The sequence below is a fragment of the Diuraphis noxia genome, unplaced genomic scaffold (genome assembly GCF_037042655.1).
Source record: "Diuraphis noxia isolate RWA-SAM2 unplaced genomic scaffold, SU_Dnox_SAM2 contig0002, whole genome shotgun sequence".
In the NCBI taxonomy this organism is placed as follows: Eukaryota; Metazoa; Arthropoda; class Insecta; order Hemiptera; family Aphididae; genus Diuraphis; species Diuraphis noxia.
In genome coordinates this window covers 48,282,550-48,305,447 of record NW_028301712.1, presented here as the reverse complement: position 1 = coordinate 48,305,447, position 22,898 = coordinate 48,282,550, and the positions used below count along the sequence as shown (strand labels likewise).

The following is a 22,898-nucleotide window of genomic DNA, read 5'->3' as shown; positions in this document are numbered from 1 at the left end:
TACTCGTTAACTTTGATAACTGTTGAACCTATTCAAAAATTAACACAAATAATTCATATAATTTTACAATCAATAACGGCACGCATTTAGCTGGCTTACATATAGTTAAAAATTATTTAAAATTAGTGCTTTCAATTTACAACATATTATTAGGTATGCTGTTGTTTTTATAATATTCGACTTGGAAATCAATCATAAACTATTACGATATTATAATGAAAAACGATTACCTAGGTATATCATATAATAAAAAAACGCGTGTAGATTTATTTATTTTGAAATATAATGTGGATTGAATCTTCTCTTACAAATATGGGTAATTAAGTACAAAAACATTATAATATACTATACTGAGATAGACAGTAAACAGTAAACAGAGTAAAGAGTAAACAGTTAAAATATAACAAGATTACAAGATATATAATTTATTGTATGCCTACAAATTTAGGTATAGTTAATTTAAGTTTTTGCAACGTAATATTATTATGTTATATTGTCAAATCGGTAGAATAATAAAAATATGATATTGAATATTATTATTATTTCCTAAAATCGTCGTGCCCCGTGAGTTGGTATATAATAATAATAATAATATATGCTTCATTCGCCTGTCAAATACTACTATGTTTTGACGACCTATATGATGGTATTTAAAAAAAAAAATTACCAATGATGGGTACACATTCGTATGAACGTACCTATGCATGATGATGAAGATGATATTATACACTCGTCGCGTGTATAATAGTCGCCAACCCGTTCGCGAACACGCAAAAAGTAAAACTATAAAAAGAATCAGGTCGCCCACCACGAGCGGTACCTCCGCCGCACTCGAAGATCGGTCAGCGCGAAAACTCGTTGATTACCAATTACCCGGTGTATTGTGCTCGCGTACGCATACAGATATATGGACTGGAGACTGCGGCGGCGGCGTACAGAATCTCATCATGTACACTCTAACGCCGCCGTACAAGGGTCGATATAATTCTTCTGTACGGACAAAATGGTCGATTAATTTCCGCGCGCGAATATAACACATAACGGTACAATAGTTTATATTATTATTTATGTGGTTGTGTGTGTGCGCGCGCTGGCACAAGTGGAGACTAGCCAGACGCGCGACGTGCCTCACCGCAGTCCTCGAAACACGTCTAATTATTTATTCAACATATAATATTATTTTTCCTCGTTCGCCGAACTTATAAGTACGTACATGGGTAAATAAAGCAGCACGCGGTCATCGTCCATAGGCTAAATGTATGGAAATTAAATCGTGTACCTACACTTCTACTGCAGCCAAACATTGATATAACTATAAAATTAACCGATCGTGCAGCAGCCAAGCAAATGCCTAATAGGTGATTATTTAATAGGTATGCTATAATACATACCTACTAGTTTTCTCAAAAACACTAAAACGTTTACAGAACTTTTTTTTCGAAAAAATCATTATAAAACAGCATTTTTGTAAAAACTTATATTTATATTTTCTCTTCTTTTTTTTATCGTTTTTAAGTTTTTTATAATATGAAACATGTAATACAGTAATGTGGCAGTTAACATCAGATTTTCCTTTAGAATAAAGAATAATTTTCAACGTTTCACACCTACCCGAAGGTGGTACGCGACGATTCATTTTTAAATTGTTTAAATGACACCAAACATTTTTAATTTGATATTCGTTTACAGAATATAAAAATTGGATTTTGAGATAGTATAGAGAATATAATATGTAATTTAGTTGTTACATAATACCTACGTATTTAAATATTGATTATATAGACTGTAATAGAGAGTGGTGTAGAGAGTGTAATAGAGAGAATAATAGTAAATAGTTCACATTTTGTGTGAATGAAATTTTTACGGACGAAACAAAAAACACGCAAGTTTTCTAAGTTAGAGTGCGTATACATTAAATTCATAATGACGATAAAATAATTATATTATATTTTAAATTATTTTTCATTTTCTGAGTTTCTGTATTCGAGAACTAAACAACTATGATTTACTTGTGACCAATAATGGCTTCCGAATCGATTATATCTATTAAACTATTTCATAACCACAACCATATTACGAGTAAATTCAAAACGTTACATATAACTATATAAGTACTCGTTATATAATGATACATTATTATCATAGTTTCGATAATATATATAATTTGATTTTCGCTTTCAACTAGCATCTGCAAGTACATAATAAAAATTTAATTATTTAATTATCATTAGGTTTAATGTTCTGTACTATAATTTATAATATTGACAGTATGCGTGTCCATTTTTTACCAAAAATCGAGTGATATATCCTGCCTCCCGACGTTTCAAATAGATAGAATATTATATTAGTTACCTATAATGTAATATCAATATCAGTGAATTATTATGTTAATATTTTCAATGCCTTGATTCTGCCGGTAAACGTTTTCATTGGGTGCTTTAATTTTTCGCACTTTAGATTTTAGAATAAGCTCCGAGGCGAGACGACATTGACACGACGGATGTTGGACAATCCCACGCCCCGCGGCACCGTCAGCTGTCGGAATTCCGACATCTCCGACGGATTTACCTATTTTATTATACAATTTATTTTTTACCCGACGATTTTTCTCCTTGTCTCGTGTAATATACGTAAATACGCTATATATATTGGCACCTGCGATCATAGTTTGGCGAACGAAACGAATAAAATATAAAAACATAATATTATTATAACGGTGGTTGTGTCGTGGCAGTCATACAGTAATATGATGGCGTATTTGCAAAAATTGTTTGAAGTGGGAAACCATTACTACAACCTCCTCTCCTTCCATCCTAAAATGCACCACTGCAGAGTACATTAATACACGACGAATTAGTTAAATGTATAACATTATAACAAATATAACCATCATATATACGACCATATATTATACTGTAAATATACCTATTAACCACTGCAGTATACAATAACTTACGAGTTCAATGCAAGAGGTTAAAGAAATTTGGGTTCAGTCCTACTATGTCTTACTATTTCTAGTCAAAAGGTACTATTACGCTATAATCAAGCGTTTAAGTTAATCAAATATACTTTCATCTGTGAAGAATTATTTATTTTCGAAATGTTCTAAATATTGTACAGTTATATTGTTAAGCTCTTTTGATCATCTCACTATTCCATATTATCTTTTGAGTAGATACGTATTAGATTCTGAGCGTAGCAAATTAATGTATTTTTATTTTGTTTATTAAAATATTATATTATAAAACATTTTTTTGTTTTATTTTATTTTATATAATATTATTACCTATGTAAAAGCTAATAAAATTAATTTGTATACGTCCTAGACGTATATATAAATATGAATAATGTTTTTATTATAAATGACTTATACGAGTAGGTACTCTAATATAAGGTAAAGATTGTTATTGATTGTATTGTTTTACTTCAAAAACATACTTTTTTACGCTGTTTAAGCTCTTGAGTAATAATAGCCTTGATAGGTGCTTGAGTATGGATTAAAAAAAATTATTCCTAAAATGATAAATTTACATGTGAACTTTATAATAATATGTGGTTTTAATTTAGAGATTAGAAGTAACTAACAATGAAGAAAACAATAGGGTCCTCTTCCGCTATCAGTTGCAAAATCTGTTTAGTGTTTACAAGCACGGAATACAGAAAATATAGAGATCGTTGCTGCAGATGAAGTTATCATGTTTTGCCATGTCGTGCCACTTTGAGCCTTAAGTATAACAATACTAATACCATGCGTATAGCTACACAATAATAATATATATAACAGATTAAAATATATTATAGTCGTTGGCTCGATCATAATATTATCGTTCTATATATACACACGCGCTACAGTAGGTACAAATTACAACTTACTGTTGTTATCATCGTTTCATACTACTATAGTGGTAGTCTTCCGTCACATCGTCTCAGCGTAGGTTTATAATACCTACCCAATGATAATAATAACAACGAGCGTCGTCGTCGTCGCAGTCAAGACTTGACACGATTTATAATAATAATATCACAGTGTATAGGTTCGACGATGGGTGGGTGGAAATAAATAATAAAAAAAAAAAATAATGCATTCCGTTCCGCGTGTCATCCACAATGGTTATTTTTGCTTCGACATTTCGGCGTGCACACGCTCGCCATACACACGGGCCGAGTATAACTACGATAATGATGATGATAATAATAATAATAATGATGACGACGACGACCACGAAGACGATGATGATAGTGTTAATAATATAATAATAATAATATTACACTCACTGGAACCGATCACGTCGCAATGGTCTCCAGTTCGGTGGTCCAGGAGACCTTCGCCGCACACCTATATATAATACCAGGAGACCTCTTTCAACGAGCACGTGGCTGGTACACCGCAGGTACACCACCTTCAATAAAATACATAATATACAAGGTGATTAACCAAGCATGCCAACCCCCATTTTCTTTTTCAATAATGTATAAATATACAAAATCTGATTTAAAGACCGTAATATTTTCAATTTTTTGGGATTTTGTGTACTACTAGCTATTATTAAGAAGTGCCCGGTGAAGATACTAACTTCTGTTTTTCAAATGACAACTCTCTATTTTACTATTAACTCTTTAGCAGATAATTTTTCAGAAAATGTCTAGTATCACAATCAAAACTCGAACAAGTTATTTAACTTTGTGTTCTTTATTTAGGTCCATTATAATAGATTTAGGATATACCTATTATGAGAGCTATAGTTTATTTTTATACTTATGCGTATCGAAATTTTTAGTAAATCATATTCATCTGTCAAAATGTATAATTTATAAAAATTGTCCAACTACAAAAAACATTGTTTTAATAAAATATTTTTCAAGGACTTTTATCCTTAGTATAAACATTTAGCTGAAAAATTACTAATTTAAATCATAAATTAGATGCGTCAACATTTGAAACAAAAATTATTGTAATTGTTGAGCTAGATTTATAATAAAAAGCTAATAAAAAAATAATAATAATGATAAATAAATAAAACAAAAATTATATCCACTGAACAATATACAGTATAAAAAAGAGGAGTTTCTAATTTGAGATAGAGAATATAGTTAAACATAGTAAATAGTTACATATTTAAAAATTCCAAAATGATTGATAAACAATAAGGAATTTGTTATTAAATTGAAAAATTAGATTGATACTGGTGCATGAATCACTCTGTAATGGTAATAATATTATTTTCTGCCGCCGGCTCTATAATACTTACACGATACTATATATAACCTAATAACAATAATGTGGCCGAGTCCGTCCTCGCCCAGCGATGTTCAATATGTTCATGCTCAAATCATTGTTATTATTATTATTGTGACGTACGATTAATGCCTACGGGAAGTTTGATTTTATTTTTTGCTCTTTTTATCGTCGACACATTCGGTCGGACAATGTAGCAATCGTCGTGTAGGTATACGCGTGCGGAAAGTGAATAGTCTTTTGTACCTACCGCACGCGCTTACAATGGTTACACGACCGGTTTGTCACGGATTTTGACGATGTTATTATCATTATCGTTATACTATTGAAAAAATAATGTGATTTAAGTGTTAAAATATTAAATACATACATAATGTGTGTAATAATATGGCATCGATAAAAGGTATGATACGAGATTAACGCGCATATATAATGCAATAGATATAATATAAAGTCATAATCAACATATCATCATCCACTGCCCCAACTTCAACGAAGCTAGAAAAGATTTCAACATCCCAGACAACCTGTACGAAGCAATTGGTCCATTTTCAAACTTTCATAGCATAATTTTATACTTTAAAAAAATAGAATTGTACAATAGCATATAATCATTTAATGTAGAAATGAACACATGTAAGCTAATAACCTATAGTTGATGCTTAACCAATAATAAAAAAAAAAAAAGTCATAATCATAATATTTCCGAGGTACGGTTTTTAGTAATCGAAGAGCTCAATTGCGCACTGACTGGAAAAGACATGAACGTCCGAAAGCATTAGAAAAATAGTCGTTCGCTCCGATATCCTATAATATATACTTATACTATATACCCTATATACCTATACTACAGGACTAATAGGGCTATCCGCGTCTGCGCACTAGCCGCTTTAATGTGAGTCTGCTAATTTCGGCGTCGGGCCGAAATGTTGTCGAAGTCAGACGAAGGGATCTATAAACAATATTATTATTATTAGACGTATAATATCCAATCGGTGGCACGAAAGTGATCATCGTGTCCCTCAGGAATGAGCGACGCATCACGTAACGCAGTGTTTTAAAATCGATTCAGACACGATTTATTTACCCGAGTATAAAATCATATAACTTGGTTTTACACAAACGTGTAGGCACATTGCACGAAACGTTTGGAAAAAAAACATCCGACGACGATGAGAATTAAAAAAAAAAAAACTTAACCTTTTTCCTTCGCAGAAATTCGTTCCGTATATACCCATGCTACGTGTACCGGACGTATATACAACTGTTTCCCGTCGTGATGCGTACAGATTACAGCCTGGCGTGTATGTCGTCGCGTCAGAGAGGTCGACTATAGGTAATCTCATTGCTCGGCGAGTCACTTAAAAGTATATAAAAGTATAGATATATATATATTATTCAGTTTAGGGTTGTTTTCTCCTGGATTTGATTTAAGATGCTTTTTGAAACTCTTTGAAGCTAATCTTTATACGCGTAATATATAGGTAATCAGTGATTGAATTGAGTGAAAAAAATTAGAAAACAGATTTAAAAGTGTAAAAAAATCGTACTTACCTTAATATTTAAATATCTTATTGATTAGGAGGAATATATATGTATAAATAATTATTTTTCAAAAGAACGTGGACTCTATCCCTCTAAACCGTCGTCCCTTAGAATTCAAATACTTTAGGTGATATGATATCTAATAATATGGATCTATAACATTACGTTATCTTCGAAAAGATATATAATATTTTTTAAAAGCAAATTCTACTCGAAAAATAATAATAATTATATTATATCATTATCTAACCTTTCCATAACATTCCTCTGTAATGTCGCACCCACATTCACATATCCTATATTATATTATAACCCCGATAATTGGCAGAGATAATAATAACATTATGAGTTTTTCGTGTACGGAATAATTATGTATATATCTAACTATAATACGAGACGACTTTTATCGGTACAAACGATTTCGATTTTATCAAAACGACTGTTACGATACTCCGTGCAATATTAGCAAATCGTATACCAATTACCAGGTATACCGAATGCTCAAATATAATATTATGTAACTATCCAATGGCATACGGATCATCGTCACATAATATTATGTTTGGATATTAATTAATTGTTATTTTATTCTTTATTCCTCTGTATTGCTGCTAAGAATAATAATTATTGCCACATTGCGTTCAATATATTATTTCAAATGACTATATACCTACCCCACTGCAGCTCGTGTTGCTTTATATACCGAAATACTCGCATTAAACTGGGGAGGATGTGCGCACGATTATTCGTGTATACATTACGAACGGGGTACGAAATATCTTTGGAGGTCGGGCCTATTCTAATATGCTAGTACCCAAAACCGTATGTGTAATGGTTTACACTGCACGTGTGGGTATAAGTATAATTATATACAATTAAATAGTCACGTATGTGTGTAACCACGGTTACCGTACACAGATAGCCTCTATCTAAATGGTGACCGCGTCAACTCCCGAACGGCCAAACGTGATCTCTGTATAGAGGTACAGGTACTTATATGCTTATTATATTGTTCCCAAAATGTGTTAGGCATAACATATTATTTAAAAAAAAAAACATTTTGATTTACATCACAAACGCGTGTCTCACCCATATACGTCGTAGATACACCCTAAGCTCAGGTCCGTAATTAACATTTAACGTTTTAATTTTTGACCCGTTGCAAGATGACTATACCGCCGCACCGTGGCCGTCGGTCGCCGACGGAGATTTATATATCGTCATCACAGCTTCATATACAAAATGTTTAATTTCCACGATGAAATCTTCAAAAGAATGTAGTTTTATTTTTCAACTCGAGTAGATCAAGATTTTTAATTTATTAACTTTCTCTCCGAGGGCAGAACTAAAAAAAAAAAAAAAACATCACACACAAAAATTAGAATAGTAAACGATTTATGTTTTTCCAGTTTTGAGTTTAGTATGGTATAAAAAAAATACTCGTACTTATATTATACTGTATCGTGTAATATAATATAGAGCCTACGCCTATAAAGTGATTTTTTTTTCAAATCCAGGTTATTAAGTCACTAGAGAAAATAATATACAAAATCTGATCTGGATAATAAACTAGATATTGTATCTATAAAAATGTCAACGTTATGTTACTCCATTTTGATTTTTGAATATTTCGGAGATAGGTATAATAGTATAATATATAGCTGCTGTAACGGTAATACAGCTATAATTTATTCTGGAAAGCGTGTTTATCATGAAAATATATTACATTTAAAATACATAACTTATTTATTATGAATATAAAATACATATCTTGAAAATCACTAGAAATAATTCAAAACCAGTTAACGACGAGTGACGTGTAAAAACATGCAAATGCAGACTTACAACATATTATATACTTTTAACAATAATTATGTTATTATAAGATATAACTCTCAATATGATTTAATGAATGTACAAAATAATTTCTAATCATATGTCATTAGTATTTTACATATAACCTACTGATTCAGATGGTCATTAAATTTTTAAATAAGTACACGTTTTAGTCTCTAAAATATATGTGATAATTATTTACAAAACCATGAATTGTACAAAGGTAATTATACTAAAACGGAATACAATATTCTTTTCAAATATAGTATTATATATATGAAACGTAATTTATTTTAATTAATAACTGCGAATCACACATTCACGCGTAATTATAATTCTAGGAATAAATATCGCAACATTTAAATTTATAAGTAAATTATTTAATAAAAATATTTTGAATATAGTTTTTCAAATTTACCATTAAAAAATATTTATTATAAGTTAGAGCACAGCATCACATTAATATCAGTGATTCGTCACGTTAAAGTGTTCCGAGAAGTATATACTGCCAAAAGTTTCAGATGAATTGCAAACGGAAACATCAATCAAACTAAGACACTGAAGCAGTCAAATCAAAACACTACTATTATATTTTATACTGAATCGCGATACTTGTAACAGAACAATTAGCTATTTATACCGATACCTAACCGATATAATTGGTACATCATCTATAAAATAGAATATGAATTAGTGTGTAAAAACATAATAATTTGCTACACAACTAAAAATATATAATATTAACTCATCTAATTCTAAATCGAAGCTAAATTTTTAAAATTTCAACATTGTCATGATATTCGAAACCATACACAGCTCGCAGTGCAGATTACAGTCGTTTAGTGAATTAGAAAAAAAATTATACCATACCATACACTTATTCGAAACTCACACAATGTACCCAGAATTATTCAAAATGAATCATCCGGTTATGTCTTGCACCTGGCTTCCTAGGTCATAAGATCTTGCGCCAAGTAACTACTTTATATGGATATTTATCAAATAAACTGTGCACACACCTGCATCATGATTGACCACTGCAGATCAGCAAAAAAAAATTAGAGGAAGCAATATTATGTACTACAGATATGCGCGAAGGAAAACGAATTCGAGTTCCAACTAGATGTGTCGTTATTCGCACGTGACCCGCAAAGGAAGTAACGTAGAACATGTAACAATACCATTATTTCATAGGTAACATTAAAAAAATTTGAAATATCATTATTTTATTTAATGTCTCATATTATTTATAATATTATTCTAAAGCTATAAAACCTAAAAATATATTAGTATTTGAAGCTCCGGATGAATCGTTTTGAATAACCCTAACCAGACATCCAGACGTAATATATAATGAAAACCTCTTCGATGATGGTAGGTAATATAGTATATTGAAATATACTCACGGGTGTACATGTGAGCGGGGTTGATTATAGATTAAAATTTTGAATTATTCTAAAACATGAGGATTTGTGTTTTTCGCTTTCACATCGATGCGTATACGTGTTGAAGGGATTTCATGTGCCAGTCATAATATTATATATTCAATTTTAATATAATTATTTATTTCGGGAGTATCATTGACGTTCCCTGCTTTCATTCTCCCAAATTATTAGCTTTCTCGGGCTCGCTTCCAATCCAATCTATCTTTGTCAATTATTTATAACGGCTGAATCTCGAAATTAATTATTTCACGATTAACTGTGCCAGTCATATACAAATGTACATAATAAGGGTTATGAGTATGAAATATTTTACATAAAATTTCCACTCTTCTTGAAATATTTAAAAACATATTTTTTTATTAACTTTGTGTTTTTGATATATCTCGTAAAATTATTATTAAAAGGTCAGAATTTCATACCTTATTAGTGGTTTTAAATATTTAATTCCCGATGACGATGCACAAAAGATATGTTTTATAAGGTAGATAATTATTATGTAATTTATATTATATACGATGTAAATAATATTTCTATCAAATTAAAATTTTTTTTTATATTAAAGTGTTTCTGACATACAAGGTCATCGAATTTATTGATATGATAAAAATTTTTAACATCAACAAATTTAAATAAATAAAGGTGCTTAGTGTAGTTTCTACTATATTTTTAAATTAAAATGTTATTTTTATGGTTCATCAAAAAATTCTTTATGTAAAGTGCCTTTGTTTAAACATCAATATATTATATTGCGTATAGTCTAAAGTTGCTTTCAACCTTTTCAGGCAGCACTCGAGGTTACATTTACAATAAAAGTATTAATAATGATTGAATAAATGTTAACAAATACGTATATGCGTATGCTTAAAATTCGTTCTTTGTCCTCGAAGCCGCTCGCGCCGTTATAAGACACTCGGTATAGACCGTCTCGGATGATGGTCTTGCAATATATACATAATACAGCTCTAGTTATCCGGCGTAGTTCTGTAGATGGATTGCCTGTCTTGGTTTAATTTAACCACGGGAAGTCCCTGGACGCTTTATAGTAATACAGCTATACCTTATAAATAAATCCTTGATACCTACATATTAATTATATATATAAATACTTAATGTGTTTGAATTTTAAAAATCAAAGTTAAGATTATGCAAGCACAATATGTATTGTGAGGTGTGCACGGTGAGACTACTGTGAAATGACAATCGACTGCCGTAGACACGCCAAACGGCGCGATTTATAGAAGACGCAGTACCGCGAGTGATGTGTAAAAGTGAGCAATGCGTTCGATGATCTGATCGAACGGTTGATCCGAAAGCAACACTCGAACTGCGCAAAACGCCATCCGGTCGGACAAGAGGTTAAGCGGTTCTTACCTTTTTTTCCGAGGCAAATAACAATGGCCGCAGCCCCGCGCCCTTAGGCGAAGTTATTCAGAGAAAATAACGCGTGACGGGTTACGTAGTTCGGCGTTCGGTGGTAAGACGCTCATCACCCGCTTTATTCACTGCCCGCCGACAATATGCAGAGCTAAAACCATAATATAGAGAGTATCAGTAGCACGAGTATCAGTTCCGCGGTACCACTTCATCGATCCACGTTTTGTTATTTTTGTCATCATCACCGCCGCCGCTGCTGTTGTCGCATAAAACACCGACTGACCATCACTCGGCGGATCACTCTCGTCGCTCTCGAGGCCGCGTCATCACCTTTTTTGATACGTTCGTCTGCCACCGGAACGGTCGGCGATAATTATTTTGTAGTGGTGAGATATTATGACCAGTGGCCCACGACTGATTATGCCAACATCAGTAGGTACCAACTATGCGTCGCGTAACCACCGTGTCCCACGCGAATCCGGCGCGCGCGAACGAATTCTTTTCTGACCAGTGACCCATGCTGTTCCCCGGCAGTGCGGTGTGGCCGATCTGAGGCTGTTCTGTTTTTCGCCGCAATCGTCGTATCACGTCGGACATGGCGTAAGCTGTTGTTTATTGCGTGTACTAAATTGAAATGTCCTGTTGTCGTGTTTTACATGAATTTTATAATTTTATTTTAAACATTTACTGACGCGGCCACTTTGAACAACGTTTAAAAATTATAAAAAATTTAGTCGATGCTTTTCGAGCCACGCGTTTGTTACAATAATAAAATTACTGTTTGGTGTAGCTGTTGACGTCGTATTCTTTTTTTTATAATTCAGTAATAAAAATTATTATTTAACTTACTGGAATTATTATTAACAGCTGGGTAACGAATGGGTGATGGCACTGTATAAATACTAACAAATAGTTTAACCTGAATCGTTTTTATGTATAAACTTCTTCTACCTATCTTAGTGTAAATATTGCACAACAATTAATACAATAATACCATATTAGAAACTAAGTGGATGCCCAGTAGATAATAATAATAACTAAACTAATAGGTAAAATGACGCTCCAGATTAGTGATAGCAATACAATAAAAAAAATATCCACATACAGTCATCGGCTTGACATTGGCATACCTAAATGACGTACGTCGTGACACCGTTGGCGTAATTACTATATAATTATTAGAAATTGATTCTGGGATAGGATATAAGTTTTATGATAGTATATTAAATGTATTTAAATCTGAAATTTAATTTTATGTATTTTACATGTTTTTTACGTCATGATTTTTGTATAAATTGAACAAATTATATCAATATGGCAGGTAAATAAATATAATATGATCTAAACCAATACAAAAAAAAATAATAACGAATGGAAGTAATTGTTTTTCTATGTTTAAAACGATTAGTTATGCCTGTAAAACTGTTTAAACATGTTTTACTATTCTTTGAAATGTATATTATCGTCTAGGTACATCAAATTTGTATTAGAACGAATGACGAAATTATAAAAAAAAAATAAATACTGCGTATCTTTTAGTGAATTATACAGAATTTTCAGCGCATTAAAACATTATATTTAGAGCATTAAAATCCGCGGCCTTAGTATTGTATAATTTACAAAAATAATAATTATTAACAATATCAACATTTTTGATTTATTCTGTATTATTTATACTAAGAACTAAAAATGCGAAGATTTAGGTGATTAAAAATGAGATCAGATGTAGTAAGTTTTTACCAGTTATCTTTTAGCTGTGATAATATAGACCATTGTCCTACTGAACAGTTAGTGTAGCCGTGAAGACGGTACGCAATTTAATATTGTTTCTATTTTTCGAATTGTAGATTATATAAAATATAATGTGTCTAAATGTATTTCAACTAATAACGACTTGTAAAATCGTAAAAATATAAAATTTAAGTAAATATATCGTTTATTTAGTGTATAATGAGAATAGATCTACATCTGATAACAATACAGTATGTACAAAAAATACCACACACACATACAAAAACCACAGTTCCTATTACATTCAAATAATAATTACAAACCATATACATTTCCTATAATATTTAAAATCGATGACTATACAGTATTTAATTAAAACAACACGTAAATCAATGTACCTACTATGAAAATTATGTTTACCGTATGAGTACAACTTCAAGTTATTCTTAACCCCTCCAACAAAATGTTTAGCTGTGCTATTCTTTCTACAGCGGTCAAGACCAGGCCATACAGAGCTCTAGAGTAAACGTCCTGGTACCGAAGTATACGATCTCTGTTGTAACTCTTCCTAAGACCTAACTGGATTCCTTACCTAACCCGACTGAATCGGGACTGAACCCACACGGACCTTACGATGGTAAGAGACATGCAGGTAGCGTAGCCAATGATAATCAAAACAAGACCAAGACTTTCAAAATCTTGGTCATGTAAACTTTGTCTTGGTGTTAGACATTAGTCTATAGGTCTTGCGCAAGGCTTGTTATTTTCACAAAATAAATTAAAGCTGTGTGTATAGGTTTTTTGCTACGAACTCGACGAAAGATGAAACTAAAGTCCGATATGGTGATATATATAGGCACCTATAATATACGTATAGCATCTTACTGTGTCGGAACTCTCATGTATGATATCGTGCAGGTAAGCTTTGATAAACTACAAAATGTCATGATTTTGATGTAAATATATATATGTAATAGCGAGCCGGTGGTCAACAATAATCAAATATGATCTAGTGAGTTGTAATCGATGTCCTTTTTTCTATCTACGTGACGTGTGCACGACAATAAATCGTAACGTAAGAACTGACAATACAACCGGCGACGGGATGATAGCGTAGTATGAATAACGCTGATAACGATAAAACGTCACAACAGATAAGAATATTAGATTACGATGTAAAGAGTGCGAGAACGTAGCCGGACTACAACACGTCTACGCAGTTCCTACACGTAACACAAAGGTAACGGCAGACGAATCGATTTCCGGTATGCGGTAGGCGACGGAACAGTAACGCCCGGTGAACGGCCTACGGAGATCAGCGAAAAACGATGAACAACAAACGCGATTAATTTCTGGGACGTGAGTTGCGGTGGCACGTATACAGACGCACGACAAGAGAACGTCTAAATCGAAATGTCTTCTCGTCCCAGTACCTGCGATAGATATCTTGAAGTCCCGCACAAATTAATTAGCGATAGACGGCGTACGTTCAAATGGTATTTGGCGATTGCGCGAACAGCGAGACAATTTTTAAAATTGTTATGTTCCTGGCGAAGACGGGCAGCTTTCGGACAGTGCAACAGTAATGCTAACAAACATTAATCAATAATAATAATAAAACAAAAAACAAATATTGTCATACGGCATACAGGTAAACAGAAACAATGGCCAATGCCTAAAGGATCAAGGTGCTTATACTGCAATGTTTGCCTGAGGCTGAATATTATATTAATTAACTAGGAGGCGACAGTACAAAGGAAGTGGATGGAATATCTATATGTATAACGTCTGTACGATGGCATAATGACACTGTTTATAAAATGTATTTATAATTTATATAGGTACTGTCTCGTCGGGCATTGCTTATTTGCTAAATATTATTTTATTGCAAGTTGAAAAAAATGCACGTGTAGGCTTAACTTAACTGAACTAAATTCCATCGTTTATCGGTATATTGTCCTCACGAATATTAACGCTATACATATTAATAATTATAGTTTTTATAACGAAAAAACCTTAATTTAAAAATAATAACGTTATGAAATAAAATTATAAAATATCTTACAAATTGTACCACAAAGAATTAAAAATAACATTTTAAATCATACACTTCGAATGTTTTTATATATATATATATATTTTAACGCGATTTGAATACTTACCTATCCATATTACCACAATATTGAAACTAAAATAAATATTATCTGTTTTACCTGTCATTATTAAAACGTTTGTAAGCGAAGATGTCAGTATTTTTTAATTTGTGTATTATTTATTTATTATTTAGAACAAAATACCTTATACAAATCAAAAATGTAGTTGAAATGATATTATTGATGGAATGGTGTATTATGAATTGTCTGTGTAACTATACTTATATTAGGAACCGGAAACATGTTTTATTTCTTCTTCTAAAATATATTATTTTCACCTACAGTATAACTACATATTTTTTTTTCATTTTAGGAATGATATACTTCGGGAGATCGTCTCTGTGGACCGCGTTGTTACTGTGGTTGTGGTTCGAGAACAATGTTACCGGCGCAGACGACAATAATGGTGTTCATGAAGAGAAGAACACGCCACACTCGCGGCAGAAACGCTTGCTGTGGATCACCACGGATGGCCGCCTGGCCCTGCCACCCGGTACCAGGCTTACGATTACGCCATCGTTGTCCTTGCCATTCGTCAGATACCCGCCAGATGGGTTTCTGTCCAACATGAGCATCAGCTTGCCATTCACGAGTCAGTGTGACGATTTTTATACATTGATATATATTATTTATTTGCATATTAATTATTCGCTCTCTAGACTTCTGTTAAAATGTCTGATACTCTAATCCTACGACAGTATCACCTTATTTATTATTCAAAATTAAATCGTTGAATTGAAAACCCTATTAGAGGTGAGCTTAATTTTCGTATTGCCTGCTCTCAAGTCCACCTTTAAGAACAATTTGACGTGGGATCAGAATAATATTTTAAATTATTATTAATTTTTTGATGCTACCTTTTATACCAATTCCCGCTAGACGGATTACTATTCACAATAGCATCAGCCTGTTATTCACGAATCGACGATTTTTTTCCATCCATATATTATTTATCTTTCTTCATCTTTTTTTTCATTTTTCCTATATCAGCAGTTATTTTATTCTTCTATTTCATCGTTCATTTGTTTTCTGAAATTTCTTTATCATTCCTATACGGCCCCATATCTTTGCAAAGACCACCGCGATTTATTGTTATTCACAATTACATAACCAATATTCTAATATTCTAATAAATAAGCCGTTTGGTCGGCAGAATAAAAAAAAATTAAATCCATTACTTTTATCTTATCGAGTAGGCATATACCAGATACCTATATACTATATTTAGTTGTTAGCTGTAATTACTCTACCAATGCTATAAAAACACATAATTCGTGGTGTAATCGATGAGCATAACCTAATATTATCTATGCCTATTGATATGAATATGTACAATATCATAATAAGTGTACTAGAAAACTGTCTACAGACGAGTACACCGAGTACACACATCTACTGTGAATTTCGTTTATTTTATAATAAAGTCGAACGCATAGAAATAAATAAATAATACATGAATCACTAAATGCAAGAAGGGCACATGTCCACATTTTATTACTTTTCAGAAGAGACAAAAAACTGATGATGAGTATCCGATATTCACACAGTATGTCTCTTACCAATTATTACTAAGCCGAATCGAGTTAACGATTTTTACGGTTTTAGAGAAATGATGAGAATCTGGAACCAGTTTAGTGCGCGTTTACATAAAAAAATTGGTTTTATACTCTTTTACGATCTCGATTTATCATCGTCTACAAAAGTAATGGCAGTTATTAACTAAACGGGTGCAATAATGACTTCAGCGTAAATTTACTAAACTTTTTAGGTGCATGATTCAGCGGCCCAGTAAGACTATAACATATAGCTACTGCGGTAAATAGGTAGGTATTGACATTAGAAGACTTATAAAATATTTTAAGGCACACTTTAGTCCACATCATATACCATATTTTGTAGGTCAATATTTTATTTTGTACTTTTATCATGTGATCGTCGTATATAACTACCATTACGTAATTACTATACTTAAATGTAATAAATATCTACAATTGCATAGGTAGGTTGATACAATCAGCTGCAATTTTAGACGTTTTTAAACTTTTAAAATTTAGTAAAAATTCTTAAATTTAAACAATTATTGTAATAATATATAATATAATATATTTAGAATGAGGAAATTTACGATCCATAAAAATTTAAATTTTTATTATTTATTGCCTACCTTGTCGTGTCCTATCATATAATTAAATGGGCGATGCCCGTTTCCACCAAAAGTATATCTTTCCCTTTTCCACCAATATCCGTTTTATCCAATTATATATATAAGTAGATACAATATAAACATAACTAAATACACTAATATAATATCATTTTTTCAATTCAGCATTAGTATTTTAAATAAACTTATTACTCCATGAAAGATTGTAATATAAGCGTAGTATACAAATTATTTTGGTAAATTAACCGTGGTTTAATTATAGGTAGATCTCATTTGGTGGTAACGGATATTGGTGGAAAAGGGAAAGGTCTACTTTTGGTGGAAACGTGTTACGCTCAATAAAATGGCCTATGTTGCCGTGGATTCTCCTTACAAAAAAAAAATAAAAAAAAAAAAAAATAAAAAAAAAATAAATAAATTATAAATATTCGAATTCCTTAGGAATGAACATTTGAAAACCTGATTTATGTATTTTTAAAATACTTGAATTCACTTATTTTGTGTTTAAATTTCCTTATATAGTCGACTTCGATAACTTGGGACTGACCGATAATCAGAATCCATTTGGTGCTTTCCCGCCGATATTGGCCAGGAGCATGGGCAGGCAGATGGGATCGTTACTCACCGACTATGTGTCTCAACTTATGGACGGACGGAGATCGACTAGATCTGTTCCAACGTTACCCAAACCAATACACTCGTACTTCCAAGGTGGTGAAAGGTAAATAACATATAAACAACCTTTGAATAATTCAGAAGAACGCCAAACGGAATACTACATGTAATCAAAATAAGTTGACATATTTATGTTCCTGTTTTACTCACGTGTCCGCAACTATCGTAAATTATTACGATCTTAATATTATTTATCAACTATATCTAGTAATTTAATCATTGGTGACAAGTGAAAATTAAATGCCAAGTTAAACTAAGTTAACGAGTTACGAATAATAATATTCATTATTTTATGACATAGCTGTATAATATTAGGCATGTTGCTTTTGATCAGACTACATAATATCTGTTCATGAGAATAATTTCAATAAACAGACACCTTCATATTACATTTTTTTCATATTCTATACACATATTTTATAATTTTAAATAAACTTAATAGTATTTAAAATATTTATATAATTATTTTTCATATAATTTAATAGTATTTGTTTATAATATACATACATACAGAGTATATTATACGAGCGTATGTTTTCAGTGCATCATACACGAAGTTATTTGTAAATAAAAGCAGTGGCGTAGCGTGTGCATATGCTGTGTATGCACAGCATACACTTCCCAAATTGAAATAATAATTTTTTTTTGTATTAATTATGTAATATTTTTATAAAAACATGTTTGATTGTATTAATTTAATATTTTATAATATTATTATATTTTTTATATTTTCTTCTAAGTACATTAGGATTGATTAATCCGCAACACTACGGCCGCGTCGCGCTATTGTCCGTCATATTTATATATATAGGTTAGTACCTATCATGTAACATGTTCATTATGTACGCAGTATGCACGTTGGCGATTGCATACTAGTACAGACATTTAGCGACAGCTATTTATATTTCTTATCGATAATATTAATAACAAAACATAGAATGCTCGCGGTCGTGTATGCTGGATCAGTATTGCATACGCTATTGCATAGAGCCGTCTATCGTATATTTTGCCGGCTATAATGTTATATTAAAAAATTATTATTTAAAGTTGTAAAGTGCGTATAATTAATTTATATTATAAGTGTGACATATCGTTTTTAAATTAAAACTATTTAAACTAGTTTCGAGTTATATTTTAAGACTACGTTAGTTATATTTTAAGGCTACGCCCCCCCACGATTTTATTAACTTACAACTTCAATGCATACACTAAGCTGAAACGCACGCTACGCCACTGAATAAAAGAGATATCATACAGAGATATAGTAGTGTATAAAATATAAATTAATATACTTTTGTCACTTTGTATTCAAATATTAAAACGGTTCATAAGCACATATTAGGTTAATGACATAAAATTAATATTTTTTCCCGAATACCAAAATAAAAGGCCGTATACTTACTGGTTACAATTAACATCGTGTATACAATGTAGTACGTTTTAATAAATTTTAATATATTTTGCTTATTTAAACTTGAAACCAAAAATATTCGAAATTTGAATTTTATACATAATATATTTGTTGTTATCTCAACTTAAAGCACAGTTTGTAACTTTAATTTGAAAGTAGCAAACATACAACGGAAACATGATTGTATCTCGCATGTACAACTATCAACTATACCGTGAAACACGAGATTTATACATTTATGTTAGAGCTATTAACAGTTGTATCTGCACCAGTACACAATTTCTTATCAATTGTTGTAATTCACATTCAAATATAGCAACATTTAATCGCCACAGAATATGCGTAGCAACCTCTAAAATTGAGAAACTTACAGTTATAAAAATAAATACGACCGAGTTATTTATGAGTTTAAGTGTAACATTAATCTTTTCAACTCGCATCAAGAAATAACAATGTATTTACTAAAAGTAAAACGTAAATAAATGTAGAAACTCTTATATCAATAATTAAAAGATACAACTATTGAACTATGTAATTACATGCTGAATGTTATAAAAATGTATACAACTAATTTAATTGTACGCTAAATAACAATAATTCAAACACTTTGAACTTTTAGACGGATAATCAAATTGAATAACGTCATGATTAAATAATGTAAGAACTATTTTGAGTATTTAAGTTTTAAGATGTATTATTTAAAGACATCAAACTATTTTATCTACAATTATATACGTAAATAATAACAACGATGCCGTTTTCTCATTTTGAAATCTCGAAAAATAAAAGTTTCAGAAACTTTAGTTTTCTGAGATTTTATGTTATAATATACCTTTACCAATATTTACTGCTTTGAGTTGAAATACATTTATTTACATATTTTGCTGCGGAACGCTTTATTCTTTTTTTCATAAATCACGAAAACAGGTGCCATTTGTCGTGTTATAAATTTCCCCATACGAATCTTATTACGACACGCAGCACATTTCCCTTGAAATTTACTCTCACATATGTGTATGTATGAAATTCAAAAAATGTGTTTTATATTTATATTTAAAATGTTGAGAAAAATTGCAAAAGCCATAATAGTTTTCCACGAAGATTGTCAGTAATATATACCTATACTGTTCACAGCAATATCAGTTGCAAAACCAATGTACTCTATACGCAACCATATTATGCGAAAATCCATTTCATAACACATACTCGTTGTGTACATCGTATATACTCGTATTATTATAATGGACACGCGTAGGTACTTAAATACGTATACGTACCATTATAAATTAATTACATTACATTATATTTTAGGCTTAATGAAACGTAATTTTGTAGATAACAGCTGATCATATGTGGTAGGTCTCATATACTATATAGTTTATAATAATAATTATTATATTATAGGACCCATACCTACATATTATGCACACACCTCATCCGCGTTTCTCACGATCGCATGGTGTTACGCGGCTGAATACGTTTTATTTGACCGACATTACGTGCATCATATTATGCATGTATAAATTATTATTATAATTTATAGATAGTATCTGTTGTGATGAATAATTGCCGTATTAATATTCCGACCAGAAACTGCCGCCGCTGTAGATGACGGTTACGCCGAGTAACCATAGATCGGTTCAAGTTCACGGGCACCACGCGCAGACTGGTTTTAGCAACCTGTTGCAATTATAAAATCGTCTTAAAGTAAAACAATAAGAACCATTTATAGCTGACCAATGAAAATGGGTAAAATAGTGTTGGGAAAGTCCCGTGATGGCGCGAGAAGAAGGAGCGGTAGATTGAAAATGGAATAGCCCAAACATTTACGAGCCTCGGAGCTTCGACGGAAATAAATATTAATCATAACATAATAATAATTAATAATACCGTATGCGATAAATATTATTATTATTATCATTATATTATGGTACAGTAACTCGTACACACGCCTACGTATGAGCGTGTGTGTAACAATTGAGTATATAGCTACACTATCGAGTATCGATGACGATTTTTATATTTTGTACTTGTCAACTTTTCTTATTAAATAAGTCAAAATATTTTCATTATAATATTAGCGAATGATAGTTTTCTTAATGAAGTTCGTTTAATTCGAATACGTTTTATCACTACAATCATTACGGACACGTATATTTTAAAGTAGAAGCACCGAACTCTGTGGTAGACGTGACGATAACAGATTCAGAATATCATATTTTAAATACCGGCTCCTCTTTTATAATCTCATAATATATATATTATGTCTTTGCAGAGCTCTGTTGTTCACTGTCGTAGAGGACCTTTTGACAAACTTCGGGATGGACGGCAAAGCGTGTCTGCTCCGAGCCATATGCGAAGTTCACGGGCACAAGTCCATACACAAATTTGGTTTCATCGGCGAATTTCTTCAGCTGTTCCTCACGTAAGTACTTCAAATACGAACGCTAACGAAACTTAGTATAACATAACACAATGTATAACTTATGTACGAGTATGGCGACATTTGTAATATTATAAATAGACGATTGATCCCGTTAGTCTTATATTGCTATGATAATAAAATTTATACGGGATCGTATTTAAGGGTGTACATTTGGGGGTAAAATTATTTCAGTTTAAGAAATGTATACGTGGAAAAACGAGAACCAACTTGTAGATATGTTTAGAATATTATTTACGGTTTGCTCTCCCCACTCATTCTAACACCACCCCAGACAAACTTTTCGAATGGCGAACGTCTGAAGTGGTTTCCTCTCGCATTAATATACTCCACAGACCACTGCAGTATATACCAGGGGTACTGAACCTTTTTCAGGTCGCATGCGAAAATGTGGTAATCAAAGTGTTAAACAAAATTCGTGTCACTAATATCATATGGGTATAACTATAAAATAATTTTATCTCGGGGGTTGTGGTTTTGAAAAAATTTAGTAGCTAAAAATGTTTAACATCAGTGTATTGTATAATGTGTATTTTCTAAGTCTTAAATGTTTAAATTAAATATAAGAGTAAAATTAGCTTAATTCATTAATGCATCATTAGTCTGTTACAAAAGACTCAATTATAATTTGGAACTTTATTTTTCGGAAGTAATAAACACTATTTGTCCCCATTAAATACAAGATTAAGCGAAACGTGCAATAGATTTTCCATCTCTGGTATAGGTATATAATATACGACGCTGTATCATAAATTCATAATTATTTACCGTTGATTTGATAATATTATAATACGCGTCCATAATATAATATGCAAGTATAAAAACACCAATGATCAAAGTTGCAGTCGTCATGGTTAGAGAAAAACAACTTTCCAACGAAACGTAAAA

General features: G+C 31.6%; 1 protein-coding gene across 2 annotated transcripts in view; it reads left to right on the top strand.

Annotated features, from left to right (window-relative positions):
• Nucleotides 1–22,898, top strand: part of LOC107166781 (uncharacterized) — a 52,621-nt gene that overhangs the window by 19,016 nt on the left and 10,707 nt on the right. For both annotated transcript variants that reach the window (XM_015515573.2, XM_015515574.2), the window contains exons 3-5: nucleotides 15,634–15,912; nucleotides 18,004–18,202; nucleotides 21,843–21,992. In XM_015515573.2, coding sequence (XP_015371059.1) covers nucleotides 15,636–15,912; nucleotides 18,004–18,202; nucleotides 21,843–21,992 — 626 coding nt within the window. In that variant the 5' untranslated portion in view covers nucleotides 15,634–15,635. The remainder of the gene's footprint in view (nucleotides 1–15,633; nucleotides 15,913–18,003; nucleotides 18,203–21,842; nucleotides 21,993–22,898) is intronic.